Source organism: Colletotrichum siamense (assembly GCF_013390195.1).
Source record: "Colletotrichum siamense strain Cg363 chromosome Unknown KSG_Cg363_contig09, whole genome shotgun sequence".
Classification (NCBI taxonomy): domain Eukaryota; kingdom Fungi; phylum Ascomycota; class Sordariomycetes; order Glomerellales; family Glomerellaceae; genus Colletotrichum; species Colletotrichum siamense.
The window spans coordinates 1524743-1539773 of NW_023501022.1; the positions used below are offsets into that span (position 1 = coordinate 1524743).

General features: G+C 51.3%; 5 protein-coding genes across 5 annotated transcripts; 3 read left to right on the forward strand and 2 right to left on the reverse strand.

Moving 5' to 3' along the window:
* Positions 1-2049: 2049 nt before the first annotated feature.
* Positions 2050-2577, forward strand: CGCS363_v013128 (uncharacterized protein; the record flags this gene model as incomplete). Its single annotated transcript, XM_036644977.1, has 1 exon — positions 2050-2577. The coding sequence occupies one exon, from the start codon at positions 2050-2052 to the stop codon at positions 2575-2577; it is 528 nt and encodes a 175-aa protein (XP_036489854.1).
* Positions 2578-2841: 264 nt separating this feature from the next.
* Positions 2842-4417, reverse strand: mtr-4 (N amino acid transport system protein; the record flags this gene model as incomplete). Its single annotated transcript, XM_036644978.1, has 4 exons — positions 2842-2935; positions 2991-3972; positions 4031-4081; positions 4141-4417. The coding sequence occupies 4 exons, from the start codon at positions 4415-4417 to the stop codon at positions 2842-2844; spliced, it is 1404 nt and encodes a 467-aa protein (XP_036489853.1).
* A 3227-nt stretch (positions 4418-7644) lies between these two features.
* CGCS363_v013130 (Vegetative incompatibility protein HET-E-1) lies at positions 7645-8806 on the reverse strand (the record flags this gene model as incomplete). Its single annotated transcript, XM_036644979.1, has 4 exons — positions 7645-7650; positions 7706-7828; positions 7880-8670; positions 8722-8806. 4 exons carry the CDS (start codon positions 8804-8806, stop codon positions 7645-7647), a joined length of 1005 nt encoding a protein of 334 aa, XP_036489301.1.
* Positions 8807-9523: 717 nt separating this feature from the next.
* On the forward strand, positions 9524-10729 carry CGCS363_v013131 (uncharacterized protein; the record flags this gene model as incomplete). Its single annotated transcript, XM_036644980.1, has 1 exon — positions 9524-10729. The coding sequence occupies one exon, from the start codon at positions 9524-9526 to the stop codon at positions 10727-10729; it is 1206 nt and encodes a 401-aa protein (XP_036489749.1).
* A 3389-nt stretch (positions 10730-14118) lies between these two features.
* On the forward strand, positions 14119-14490 carry CGCS363_v013132 (uncharacterized protein; the record flags this gene model as incomplete). Its single annotated transcript, XM_036644981.1, has 1 exon — positions 14119-14490. The coding sequence occupies one exon, from the start codon at positions 14119-14121 to the stop codon at positions 14488-14490; it is 372 nt and encodes a 123-aa protein (XP_036489299.1).
* Between the last annotated feature and the right edge of the window lie 541 nt (positions 14491-15031).

The window sequence follows — 15031 nt, forward strand, 5'->3', positions numbered from 1 at the left end:
GAGACATTGGCGGATCCTGGTCAGCACGACGCCATCCTCGGCTCGTCGAGCGAGTGGCATGGATACGCGCAGCTGCCTTTTCTGTGTTTATTTTTCGATTGCTAAGTTTAGCATAGCCATCTGTTCAAAATGATACCTGAAGCATTCAATAATGTTCTGCGCTCGAGACTACTCCGAACTTGTCGACGCGAGCAGTCGGTCCAGCGAGGCAGCAATTCGACGAAGCTTCCAGATCTGCGCCCCTTGTGTGACGACCTTTCCCCGCCACGGATCCCTAAGGGCAGAAATATTCGCGGCATGTCTCGCTGCCGGAAACCCGGAACGATGTCGTTGCAGGCTGGACAAGCCCATTGCCCGATTTGGGTAACGAGGGACGACGGCAAACCTTGTGTTCAAGTTCATCTCATCCATGAGACGACCCTTTCGCCTAACTTCCAGCCGTTCGAGAGCCTTGTCAGCAGCGAAGGACACGACATACCGTCCTATGAAAGAGATGCCAAGCGGCGTAGGAAGGCATCGCCGGTCTTGACCCTGCGCAAGTGCTCTCCAAGGCCACATAGGGATCTGCACTTTGGAAGCACCAGGCTGCAAGCGACAACACTTGGCAAAAGTTGCCACGAAACGACAGCTTCGTATCTACTCAACAATGAAGCCTCGGCTGGCGCATTTTGTTCAGCTTCACTCAGCCCAACATCGTTCCCAGCTCTGGAATCCTTCTCACTTCTCTAACATCCTTTCTTCCACGCATCATGAGCAAGGATATCTCACGAACCAACAGGATGAAGCCTTCCAATAACCAGGTTTCCCGGTCCGATGACCACAGCCAACCCGGATCCTCCGCCAATGGGCGATCGCTCTCATCAGTTCCAGGTTGGAGAAAACAGAAGGCAGGGAAAACTTGCTGGCACTCCCGCTAGTGCTGCGCCCCGCACGTGTTGTGTGTGCACGCTCGTTCGTCCAATCCAAAGAGCCATGGCCTCCTTCTTCATCGAGGTTGCTTTGATCTTGGGTTAGGCTTGGCACTGCTGGGAACATCCAAATCTGACATGCCCTTTCTAACCTCCATATGTCTCCGACAGAGGAACAAAAAGGGTTATCACGTTCCATTCCTGTGGGATCCGCGATATAAGGTCGCCAATCATCAGCCATGCTTAAAATTAGAAAAGTCTGGGGAAGGAAGGAAGGCAGCGAAGCTGCGGGAACAACGCCTCTCATTGTGTGTGTCGCGCTAGCGTCTAGCAAGCGCGTCAGCGCGGCAATTGAGATACCCGGGTTCGCGGTGCTTCCGACTGCGGTAATATTTTGGACGACAGAGAGCTTTCTAGCTGGCCTGTAGGAGAGCAGCTAGCTAGTTGGCATACCCGAAGGCGGAGCAGCTCTTGGCAAGCTGGGACGAGCTGTTGGCTTTCCCGCCTCAGCTCGGAGCCGGAGGGATCAACAGCAGCTAGCTGCGGATTATCTGAGCACACCTCTCTGTTTCCTCCGTCGACAACAAAGCGTCAGATCTCAGTAAGGCTGGGAGGTGGAGACCAAACTTCGTTAGCCTACCTACCTCCCGAACCCGTCGGGGAGGCGCTGGCCGTGCTACGGACATACATGCTAACGTCGACTGACTGCCGTGTGCTGAGCTATTTTTCCTGTCGGAGGCGGGAGAGGCTTGGGTCGGTGAGATTGTCATGTTACCCGTGTCTCCGGGCCTTCTTGAGAGGTCGGGAGTGGGAACTCTGCCACGATGTCTCTTGGGATGGCAGCTGTGCGCGTGGTGGTGCTGATGGGGGAGGAGGACACAGCCCGAACGCCCAGCTGGACGTCATCCTTCCGACTAGAAGTCTAGCTACATGGCGATGGAAGCAGAAGAAGGCTGTCAAGGAATATGAGGGCTGTAAATCTATAAAGGAGAAAGGCATCCACGTCAACAGTCCATCTGCTTCTCTCATCATCAGCAACAACAACTTCCACAACACTCCAATCCAATACTCAACACTTTCAAGTTCCTCTATCAACACTCTCCATCAACACTTCAACCCCCCAAACCACCCAACCGCCAAAATGCAGATCACCAACATCCTCATCACCGCCCTGGCCGCCGGCTCTGCCACCGCCGCCTCCGTCTCCTCCCGCGCCGCCCGCCTCGCCGCCCGCCAGACCGGCGCCCCCTGCGAGCGCATCGGCGCCAACGACGCCAACTTCGGCGTCGCCGACCTCTCCTCGGGCGTCGTCGTCAAGAAAGTGCTCTCCTTCGCCGTCGGGCCCTCCGCCTCGGGCCCCTGCTCCCTCATCGGCCAGTTCAACGCCGGCTTCCCCATCGACCTCGGCGGCGCCGAGTTTTCGCGCCTCGACGTCCGCAACGTCGCCACCGGCGCGCTCGTCGGCTCGTTCCCCCCGCTCAAGGTCGAGAACAACGTCGTCGTCGAGGACACTTTCGTCACGATCAACAGCTTCACCTGCACGGACAACGTGGCGTTTGAGTTTGCGATTGCGAACGATGGTGATGCGGACGCTGATATTAACGTTACCTTTACTGCGTCTGAGCAGGGCGGCTTCTTCATTAAGAAGGGCGACCAGTGCCCCATCTAAGTGTTCGGGGACGTGGCTTTTTGGAAATGGCAGAAAGGTGTGATGGGTTCGGCTTGGGATACTGCATATAGCGGCGTTTGATTTCGATTTGCATAGTTGGCGGGACGGGTATCTGGGACTCTGGACATATTTGCATTATCTTTCGTACTGGTACTTCTACCGATTAACATACTTCATTCCTTGCTCATACTCTCGTTTTCAGCTTTCATTAGTGTCAAATTTTCGCGTATCAGATTCTAAACATTATTGGAGAATCACTCCATATCAAGATATAGTGGCCGAATTATCAGCGCAGTCAAAGACCTTCGTGATCAAGCCAGACGCATATGCATCCTTGATGGATACGGCCACGCTATAACTACAGAGTCATGTCAGTCTCTTGCAATCTCAAAAGGCGTACGGTGCAAACTTACGTTCCGGCGATAACCATAAACAAGCCGACTAGTACAATGAGGATGTGGAAGCCATATGCGCTCTTCTGCTTCATGCTGCCGCTCTTGTAGCTCGAAAAGTCCTTCATCCACAGCAGCGCGGGGAAGACAAGACTGAACGGCGCAAAGCAGATGGCACCCGCCAGGCCCAGAAGGTAGTTGAGAATCGGCACCGCCTCAGCAACGATGAAGGCTAGGATACCAAGCACAAGATTGCTCCCGATCCAGGTCGACCAGTGGACGAGGGTGTTCTCCTGCAGGTGGTGCGAGTCTCTAAGCACCCGCACGAAGATGTACTTGGCCGCAACGTGCTGGTAGATACCAACGCCGATAATCAGCCCCGGCAGCGCGATGCCGTACGAGATCTTCTTGAACAGCGGGCCCGCGCTGCCGAACGCCGGCGTGGCCAGCCAAACACCGCACCAGCGGTAGATCACAAGCGAGAAGGAGAGATACATGGCCAGCACCAACCCGCCCGTGACCAGCGCCGCGCGGCGGTAATCTTGCGGCCGGCGCATCTCGGAGATGACGGGCAAGTACATAGACGAGCCGCTGTTGCTGATGAAGATATTCGCGCTCGCGGTGATGCCCGCTACGAAGGTAGGGTGCGCGACGGCGGTCCAGCCGAGCTCGAAGGAGCCAGTCTGCGGGGCGACGGCGGGGCGGTCCTGTTTCGTGACGGCGACGACGAAGACGAAGACGGCGACGAAGAACGTGGTGAAGCCGAGCCAGGTCAGCCAGCCGAGCTTGCTGAAGGTGCGGACGGAGGAGAATGCGGTGATGAGGATGGCGCCGAGGAGGGTGAAGACGACGGTGCAGGTGCCGTGGGACGAGACGGCGTTGAAGGCGGTGGAGATGGAGACGATGCCTGCGGCGGAGATAAGGACCTGCGCGATCAAGATCTGGAGGCCGACTAGCTCGCGGCCGGGGCGGGACCAGAGGCGGCCGCACATGTCGGCCAGGGCTGGAAGAGGAGGTTGTTAGTGAGGAAGAGGGAGAGAGTCGCGGATGGGAGGTCTTACTGTGGCATTCGGGGTGGCGGTTGCGGAATTCTCCCAAGATGACGGCCGTGTCTGGATTGTTCGTGTTAGTCCGAATCGAGAGACATGATCGTTACGCAGAGCAGTCCTACATGTGTTGAGAGCGTGCCATCCCACGAGAGATACAGCACCCGGAACAGCTCCTAGTGTCGCAAAAGCTCCAGGAACACTCAGGATGCTCATCGCAAACTGGATCTTGCAGAAGATGATGGTGGCCCTCTGCCAGCTGACCGTCCGGAACTGGACGCCATCCTCGGTCTGTCTGAAGACATCGTGAGTCTCCTCGATCTCACCCTTCTTCGAAGCGACATCGGCCTGGCCGTCGAATACGTGAGGGCTGACTTTGTCGTCGGTTACGGGAGACGCCATGATGTTCTGCTTTCGAGAGCGAGACACGCGGAAAAGGGGGTTTGGTCTTCACCGCAGTGTGTCGCAATAAGCTTTCTCTGGGGAAGTCCCCCCCAAAAGTGCGGTGGGTCGGGGGTTTGTTTTTATATACAAAAGAATGCCGGCCAATATGTCGAGAGTTGCATTCTTGTCAATACTTTTTATCCCGGGGTCGGAGATAAGCTTCGAGTTCAAGGGTCCAAAACTTGCCTCTGACCAAAGGCTGGGAGCCGAATGTAACGATAGGGGATTTCGAAGCTCGGCATGGTAGCTTATCTCTTTTGGAGCTCTAGCTCCTTAGCTTGGCCGATAAGAACTGCCGATTTGGAAGATTGTCAGAGTTAGGTGTTTGGATTTGTGAGGAGTCCACGATATGATAAGCTAGATCGTGGCCAGGGGGTGTAGCCGCTGATAGCGGGTAATACACTCTTTCTCGGGTAACGGCAACTACCAGCACGGCGAGGCGTTTGACCTCACTCATGACATTGTGTGTTACTTTGCACAAGAGAAATGTGATTCCCTCACTACGACCTGAGTACTTCGTGAAGGAAACCGCTAATCGTGAGTTGATGGGAAGTATGGTCAGAACATATATATCGCTCAAGTTGACTTGTGAGGACGGTTTGAGCGGCTAATTAAACACAATACTATGGGTTAAGCAAATTGAATGATGACTACACGGCCTGATTTGCATCCAATAGCCAATGCCGAGTCCCTGACAGCAAATCTGTCTCTCCATGGTCGATATTCTTCGGGTAGCCATACAATTTTGGCCTCGTCCTTCATTATCCAATCTTCCTCAATGAAATAGCCCTTAGGCTTCGAATCAATCCACGATGCTGTTTCTTGAGATGTCAACATGCTCAAATCGATGATGCCAAGCCTAGTATAGAGTTCCGACTCTGATTGTGAAAACCAAAAGTGTAGGTACCCCAACTGTGACAACATCGGGGAGAGAGTCTCTTCGGGAAATTTCAATTTCCAAATGCATTGGCCTTTTTCCAAGCTCCAGATCTGAATCGCATCGAGATCGGCTTGTGATGAAATTGCGAGTCGCTTCGCGTCGCCTGAAAAGACCACTGCATAAACAGGCCCACAGCCTCGCAGGCTTTTGACATATGAGCCTCCAGTTGCGTCCCATATGTTGACTTCGAAGTCACCTTTCACCGCTAGAAGAATTCGATTTTCTTCGGAAAATGCTGCCGTTGACCCGGCACGAATGTAAACCGGCTCACTGGTTCCTGGGACATGAACATGGAGCTTTTGCAAGCGTCGACCGCTTCGTGTTTCCCAAACCTCAACTGGAGAACAGCCTTGGCGGACTGAAACGATTCTCTGGCAATCGACGGAGAAGTTGACGGATTGAACAGGACTGAATTCCTCATTTACTTCCTTTGTCGAGATCTCACGATGTTTGCCACTAGTGGCGTTAGATACGGTTCCTGCGGGACAAAGCTAAATTAGCGATGGAAAGATTCAACAAGGAGATGGAGGATCACCTCTTGTTTTAGAGATGAACCCTGACCGAGTTAACCTCTCGGTTGATTTGCGCTCATTTCGTTGGTATAGGTGTGCTGTTAAGTCCCAGAGACTGATGATGCCGTCAATGGCTGCTGTAGCAAGTCGGTCACCGTCATTTGAGAGGGCCATTCCCACGAATACTTCGGAGTTCGGTATTGTGCCCAGCTGTTTGCCAGTTTCCACACTCCAAATCACAAGATCATCAGTAAAGTTTTGATCGGACGCAACCACTTGCGAAGATATCTGTGCTTCTCTTCCAAAAGCCCTTGGGAAACTCTTGATGTTCACTCCAGTAGATGTTTCGCAGACTGTGACATCTTTCGCATATTTATCGTTCGTGATGAAGATAATTCTTCGTCCGTTTTGGGCGTAACGTATCGAAGATATTCTGCCAGACCATCCCATATCCTGAACAAATTCACCCGTTTCTACACTCCATATTTTGACGGAGGTAGCAGCGGAGGCAAGTGTGCGGCCATCTGGAGAAAATTCAGCCACAACAACCGGGGATTCATGGCCTTCGAGTACCCGGCACCTCCCAGTTTCGGTGTCCCAAAGCCGGACAGTAGCATCACTCGATCCCATGGCTAGAGTACAGCCATCTGGTGAGAGGGCGACGCATTCAATCTTTCCTGAGTGGAGCTGAAACTTTTGCAGGCATTTACCCGTTTTGGTGTTCCAAATCATGCATTCACTCTCTTCAATAACAGTTGCCACAATCAATGCGTTGTAGGAAAACGTCATTTGTGCCGAGGCCATGCCGGGGAGTCTGATGGTCGTCAAGCAACGGCCTGTCATGACAGCCCATAGTTTTATGTCGTCAGATGATTTTGATGCTAAGATGTGCCCCTCAGGTGAGAATTTAAGTGCATTGCAGTGCCTGTGATATCCAAGTACTTGGCGATATGTGTTCCAGTGGTCTTCTTCCACGAGCGGTTTGGTGAGAAACCAATTCTGCACCTTGTGCAAGCAAAGTTTTCTGATGAGACTTTTTCTTGGACTGAACAAAATCACTGACCAGTATATTTGAAGGGGAGTCTTTTCAATGACTTGTCGATGTTGTTGCAAGAAGCGCGAGGCATCTTGAATCAAGGCTGTCAGTTTCGAAAACTCTGCAATGTCCTGGTCAAGTATTAGCATTGCAAGCATAGCAATTCTTAACATCTTTTTTGCAGGCGATCATACTTTTATAGACTCGGACAATCTGACCATACTTTCAACAACTTCATGAATACTCCGTAAGAGACATACAGCCTCAGCCCAATGGAGAAAAGAATGCTTGAAAATATCTTTCATTTGGTCATCTTGAGGCCGTCCAACCCACGTTGTCATGGAGAAGTGATCAATCCAATGTATGCAAGCATAACGGACTGGTGCCAGAGGATCAGGAGTGGGGACCTTTGCATGTTCGATTGAGGTTCCGGGCGTTTCGAGATCGTATATGTTGTATCGAAATGTGCTTGCCATGGCCTTTACAGAATTCATCCAAAGAAGTTGGTGTTCGCGCCTGATCCCTTGAGGCATGACTTTTCCGAGTACCGTATTCTCAAGGAGGAAGTCTTTCGCAGACTGATGCACAAAGTACACGACGTTGTCTCGAATTGTCACGAAAGAGCCACATAGCTTGACGGCTTCCTCCAAAGATCGTTCGTTATTGACAAAATTCCTCACGGGTCCAAGTAGACACCTCAATTCTGTAATTTCAACCGGGCGAAAGACGACTGATGCCACCGCGAGGATTCTTCGAACCAGATCGACGTTGGTCGAGCTCAGGGCGTGATGCAACATCCGAGTATAGAGCACGTCCAATCCTGGAGGAAACTCGGCTAACTTCGATTCCACTTCCCAATCGTTGATATTGTTATCCGCAAGCTGTTGGCAAACTAAAGCTGCCCAAAGAAATGTACTGTTTGAATTCTGTACCAGAGTGTTGTAGACCAAATCCCGCTTTGTGTCGGAATACTCATGCTTTTGCGCTAACTGGCTGACTTTGTGCTCGATGAAGGCCACCACAGCGGCTGATATTGAGTCTTCATTCAGCTCCAAGGACACATGAGCTGCACGTTGCGCGGCAGCTGCTACACCGCGCTCGATCCTCGGCCAGTTACGACTGGAAATAATGATCCTGACGGCTTTCGAAGATAGAATGTGAATGAAATCGAGGAGGTCATCAACGCCCGTTTTGCATTCATCCAGTGCATCTATGACGATGACAGTATTCTGAAAACTTTCGTGTGCAAGAACGCTAATGACCATGTCGCATAGAGTGTTCCACCCGTTGCTGCCCTCAAATAATTGTCTTTCGCCGTAGTCGTGGGTTTTGCGCAAGTCTTTGATAAGCTGGGGCTTTTTCTTGAGCATGAGGTACAAAATTCCGCGCAGAACGGCAGAGGCAGTATTAAGGTTGGAGTCAGTCGCTTGGCAGAAGAAGTAAATAGGCTGGTGGGTCGATTTCTCTTTGTCCAACTCGTTTACGATGCCGCAGAGGAGCATGGTCTTCCCCTTCCCGGGATCCCCTCTTATCCAGAGCAGTTGATTCCGAAAGTCAGCTCGCCATCTTTGGAAGTCCTCGTTATTGAGGATCCAGACGTATGAGTCCTTCAGTAGGCCGCCCTTTGTGCGCTCGATTCGTTCTTTGTCTAGACGCGGGTCGCTGAGCTTCAGATCGATGAGAAACTGTCTGTCTTTGTCGCCAGAGTCATTTGCTGCATGATCTTTGCACTTTATCAGCGAAGTTTGTTTCGCGGGAGGATGGGCAAACTTACGTATCGTGATATTCTCCGCGTTGTACTGGCTCCCACCCCCCACATTGTTGTACTGTTTGCCCGAACTGATGTTGTTAAGGTTCATTCTCGTAGTGTCCCACGAGGCGCATCGTGAGCTGCGTCGCGTTGACCACTTTACAGTTTCTGTTCTGCTCTGGAGTGTTGAATGGTATTTGCGCGGATTTGGCAAAAGGACTGCGTAGAGGAAATCAAGTTCCTCTGGTCAAATAATCTGGGAAGCGTGCGCAGCCTGATCGAGCGGGGAAGAAAGTGGGAACGAAGACAGATGATGGTGTTGGGCGTTTTTGGTTCATCAGACTTGATTGGAGCACTGCCTCAAAGCACGCCAATCAAGTCTGCTTCCGGTTGTGACGGGCGATGACTGGCTGACATGCATATATCTTGGATATGCGGGGCTGGTTTGTCTGTAGCCTTGTCTCTGTCCTCGTCCTGCCGTCGTCTCCGGCAGTTTCCATGATCAGTCCCTCTTGCTACATTACCTTACGCTCACGATCAAAAGCCTCAAACCGTTCGAAGCCCAAAAAATCAAAGCGGAACACTGAGTCACCAAGTAAAACAAAGTTGGGGCAACATAGAAGTTCAAGAAGACCCAGCAGCCGAAAAAGACCTTTGAAAGCCCTGACGCCGAGTTTGGGCTACGAATTGCGCAGCCACTGTCAGCCTTCGCGATCACATCAGAAGTGTGACGAGACTGAACGTGATCGCAGTTCCCAAAGAACTCTAATTACATTGTGTTCTCTGTTACCTGATTTTGATACTCTTACTCTTTGTGTTGGTCACCATGACGACCTACGCTCGTCCTCAACACCGCGATGATTTCGAAATCGCGGTGGTCTGCGCGCTTCCCCTGGAAAGTGACGCAGTTTCCCTGATCTTCGACGAATTCTGGGGCGGTGAAGGCGGACATGGACTCGGCCGGGCAGCTGGGGATCAGAACAGCTACACGACCGGCCGCATAGGTAACCACAACGTTGTTTTGGTCCATCTTCCCAACATGGGAAAGGTCTCTACCGCCGCAGCGGCTGCTGGACTTCGGTCAAGCTACACAAGGATCAAGCTCGCAGTCTTGACTGGAATTTGCGGCGGAGTTCCTCGCCCTGAAGGAGAGAAAGAGATCTTCCTGGGAGACGTCATTATCAGCCAGGCTGTTGTTCAGTATGATCTCGGAAGACAATATCCTGATAAGTTCATTCGGAAGGATACGACTAGCGACAATCTCGGTCGCCCCAACCAAGACATTCGGTCCCTCCTCGCCAGTGTTCAGGGAACATTTGGTCTTGATCGTCTTCGGCAACAAATGCTACGGACTTTGGATCAAGTCCAGCAGAATGCAACCGGCCGGCAAACTTGTTACATCCGCCCACCTCCCACTGAAGACATTCTCTTCGAGCCGGCCTATCTCCATCGTCACCACGACCAGTCCTACTGTGGATGTCACGACAATGCAGCCTGCGATAAGGCCATGAACGCATCCTGCTTGGACCTTCGGTGTGCCGAGAACAGCGTCTTGCGAACAGGACAGCCAGGCTCTTCAAGGTCGCAGGACCCTCGTATCTTCATTGGACAAGTCGCTTCAGGAGACACGGTCATGAAGTCCGGAGAGCGTCGCGATAGCATCGCACGAGAGCACAACGTGGTTGCTTTCGAGATGGAAGGCGCCGGCGTCTGGGACCAATTTCCATGTCTGGTCGTCAAAGGAGTATGCGACTACGCAGATAGTCACAAGAACAAAGTGTGGCAACCCTACGCCGCGGCCGTGGCGGCGGCTGCAACCAAGGCTCTTCTTGGGCTCTACCCTCGAACTGACAACCCGACGCAACGCTCTGCCGCCGGAGACAATCGACCGCCCCTCATTACAAACAATTTCAACAGTAATGGAACCGGGTCTCAATACAATAACACCGGCAGCGGTCCTCAGTACAACAACACTGGAGGTGGGAACCAATTCAACGGGACCAACATGACCTTTGGCAACTTTACCAGGTAGAGTGTAGTAACATTGAGGCAACGAACTATAGTTCGACGAAGAGACAACTTAGAAGACAATGTATGTATGGTGTTGGGAACGAAAATATCTAGTACTAGAACAGGAAAAGGGGCACAGACAATAGCACAGCTAGGTATTGGAGTTGGCAAATGTCCACTTTAAAATGCTTTCGTGACCTTCGAGGTATTTCTATGGAGGTTTTATTGAATTATTACTACTGAACTTGAAACTGTGCCGAAAAGCTCGATGTACAAGCTATGCGGCCCATGTCGTCGAAATACTAGAAACGAAGCTAATACAATCTATCTCGCCCACACGAAGCAGCAATACTTCTACCCAAACCGACTCAGGGGAATGCGACTGTCCTTTAGCGAACAGCGATCCATCTAATGAAAGGGCTAATTCCACATGAGAGTAGCTCCGCAGTTGATACATCTGCCCAATGAATGTTAGTCCACGTGGACCACTCTAGGAACCTGACAGATTGCCCGACAAGAACGGCTCCAGACTCACTTTGACGTGTTGGGTTGGTCCTCAGACTCCTCAGCTGGGCAGTGGCAGTAATAGCAGAATCTGACTCCCATGTCTGTTAGCGTGGCAAGCGTCTGCCGCTCCGCCTCCTCGACCGCCGGATCCACCCTTGCCCGACTTTGCTCGCAGGTCTCGCCTGGGTGTACCTTTCGTTTGCAGATCATGCAAGTCCGCTTCTTGCAGCTGCAACGGGCAGTTTTGGCGGTCTCGTTACGTTCGTGATGAGGAATGTATCGTCGGCACAACGTGTCGTGGCAGTAGATTGCCTTTCGTTCTTGGACGTCGGTTGCTTCGGAGACGAGCCTTTGGTAGCGTACGCACTCGTGTGGAAGGAGGAGTTCTTCGGCCCACGCATCGACAAACCCTGATTCGCCGCTGTAAGCACAGTAGGGCTCGATGCAATTTGGCTTGAGAAATGGCCGCATAGAGATGGAGGAGCGGAGGTATTTGGTGACGCAGTTGCGACAGAACTTCGTGCCACAAGGGTGTTCCAGGACACGGGCCGGTCGGAGTTCTGCTTTACAGATGAAGCAAGTGCTGAGAATTACCTGTTGGTCATGCATGTCGATTTGAAGCATTTTGATTAATCGCTTTTCTTTGGTATTCGATACTCCTCGGTTTGCTGGTCTTTTCTTTGTCTGTGGTACCTCATCGTCAATTGCTTCTGTTTCGTCTTCCCTTCTGACTGGGCGCGTCAGTCTTACCTTATTATTAATACTTCCTTCATCATTTGTCGTTCTTGCTTCGCCCGTCGCTCCTACCACATCTTGCCTCGCTTCGTCAGCTGCTCTTACCTCGTCTGTGGTTCCTATCCTGGTCGTCGTTTCCTCTGTGGCTACAGGCAGCGGGGCAGCAAGATCCGCCTCAATGACTTGCCCTGCAGCATTCCGTGCTAAAACCCAGTCACCCTTCTCTGGATCGTAAATGAGGCCTGGCGCTCTTCTAACGCCAAATCTCAGACCCCTCCTGGGTCGTCTCCAAGGTGCTTTATACCAGGAAGGCACTGTGTGTGAATTCATGAATTCCTTCCTCGTGGTGTCCATTGCATCAAATATTAGAGCTTATGAAGGCGAAGTTGGAATGATCACAGGGACGATACGTTGATTCTGAAAACCCCGTCTAGTCTAGTTATGCCCCTTTCTAGGCGCCTGTCAGATTATTATAACTTTTGACAATGTATCTCCGATGCAGGCTTAGAAAGCTGATGATATACGGACATTCTTTATGCAACCTGAGTGGTAATAAGTGGTGTCTCTTTAAGTTTCACCATGATATCTCCGTCACAGTGCCAAAGTGGGGAGCGGATCTCATCAGAGGTTTATTTCGCAAATTCGCAATTTTCATAACAGGGTACTCACTCCAGCCTCACAGCACCTCTTTGAAGTTTTAAGCACAGCAAAAAGTAGTTCCTCACAATGCACCCTCTGCGCAGATTCTAGACATGTTATCATTCAACCTTTTCGGCGGTTATTACTGGTGACTTGGGTTTATCTATTGCAAGATATGGCCACTAATCTTCTAAGATTTGCAGCCATAACTCGATGAATCACCCATTTGTTCTAGTAAGCAGCAAAAGCTTTCTTTACTCAACGCCTAGTTTATACTCACCACTTGAGATTACCAAAAGCGTGGCTCGTCAAATCAATTTTCCGACGACCGACTGTTCGTTGCAAGGATCACAATGCCTGAGTTGCCGTGCTGCATGTTGTGCAACATGACGTTGAACAAAAGTAAGACGGATGAACTTTAGTATTTCCTCCGCTGCTTTTGTGTCACCAGCTGGTCTAGCAGGTGTCAAAGTTAGGGTCTGAGACAGCCCATTACCAACGGCCTCTAGCCGTTTTCATCTGAGGTCTCATCAACCCCTCTCTGCAGTGCGCCCCAAGTTGCAGAAAGCCTCGACGTAAAGCTACAGGGCTAATAAGCCTACAAAATCATTTGGCCTAAGCCTCACCGACGGCTGCAGCTATCGTGGGCTGATTTTCGAGATCGGCATCAGAGCTGAAAGACTAGCTGCATGGCCATCTGCCTTTCCCCGCAAACGACCCGTCCCTTGTTTCAAACTTCATTAGCTCAGGCCTTGTTTAGAGATAGGACTAAGCTTGATGTTTATACTTCTCAACATCACGAGACTACATTACTAACCTTAGAGACCTAGGGCTTGAGTCCAGACGTATCATGGGCAAGAACTGATATGATGGTCGTGTCAATGGGCTACGGTGATCATCAACTGATTGGGCTGGCACATAAGACTTGAGGCAGGAATGGGCCAATGAGTATTTAGCCAAGACTGGCCTCGACTCTCGTAAAGCATACATCTACTCGCTTGTGCGGTTCAGGGTTAAGATATCCGAATTGTACTAGGTAACGACACGGCCAATGCGAGGGGCGTTCAAAGACATTTGTACGTAAAACATAACGACAGGACCGTCGTAAGGTTTGTAGCGGCATGAGATACCATCCAATCAGCAGTAACCAAACCAGTATCACAACATTTATATCGACATGCTACAGCCAATCGTGGCCCGTGGACTTCAAGTGTCTTACCTATGATAGATCAACCACACGGCTGCTTAAGTTGAATCTCATCAATACCGTCAGACGGAGGAATTCTTTCCTCCGAATTTCACAGACTAGTCGTCATGGGCAGACTATTCTGCTGAGCCGTGATGTCTGCCAGAAACGGCATAAAAGGCCACCAATACCTCGAAGCAAATAACAAAATCATCTCAGCCATTAAGCAAGAAAGCCTTCAACAGGACACGATTCCGTATCTTCAAAGTTCAAGTTAGTCATCAAAGCCTTCAACCCCTCAGTTTCCCACTGACTTCAACTAGCCGAAGCTCACGCCAACCAACATGCGCTTCTCCGCCCCCCTGACCGCCCTCTTCTTCGCCATGACCGCCCAGGCTGGCGTAGCTCAGTCTGAAGGGCCCGTCGCTCTCGCGGAAGGGTCCGACGATGTGGACACCCTCGAAGCCGCGGTGGAGAAGAGAGAGGGCATCTCTCTCGAGAAGAAAGCTTGCAAGTACAACGGATGCAAGTGCAACAGCCGCGGTAAGCAGCTCACTGTCTGCGGCAACTGCTACTGGGCAAACACCGGTACTTGGGTCGTGACCGCCAAGCGCGTCAACAACCACATTTACGAGTGTTCGCCATCTGGAAATTGCTGCGATTACGGAGTTGGCTCAGACTGTGGCAAGGCTGGTGCCAGATGCATCAAGAACTAAGCCGAAACCGAACCACCATACATGCACAACCCCCTGGGAGGGATTCGCAGGATCATCAGAAACAATACGACGTATGAGGCCTTTTTTGACAGGTTGTCATGTTTGAAGTTGTCGTCTCATGGGGGCCGTATCTAGACTCTACCATTCGTCGCTCGCTCTTACACGCAGGGTTGTTGATCGTGGAGATCGTGATGTGCGGGAAACGAGATAAAATCCAGAGAAAATCATTGGAGACAACAATTATGGTTCCATGCAGGAGTGAAGTACGTAAAGTTGCATGTTCCTAGTCGATACACTTGCAAGGCAAGACGAGGCGAGTCGAGCCTAAAAATAGGGGATCAAATGACGTTGTGACATGTAAGAGAAGCAAACTTAGCCGACTTGAACCAACTCGTGCCGCGTGCAACTCCGCAGTCCAGTCGCAGCACGAGTAATATTGTCTGGAACCTTGCCGTTAGTCTTCGAGTTGACCAGGCTAAGCGCTTAAGGGGGCCGCTCGGTCGCAGGCTTGGCTTTCTTGGCTTTTGATGATTTTTTTTTC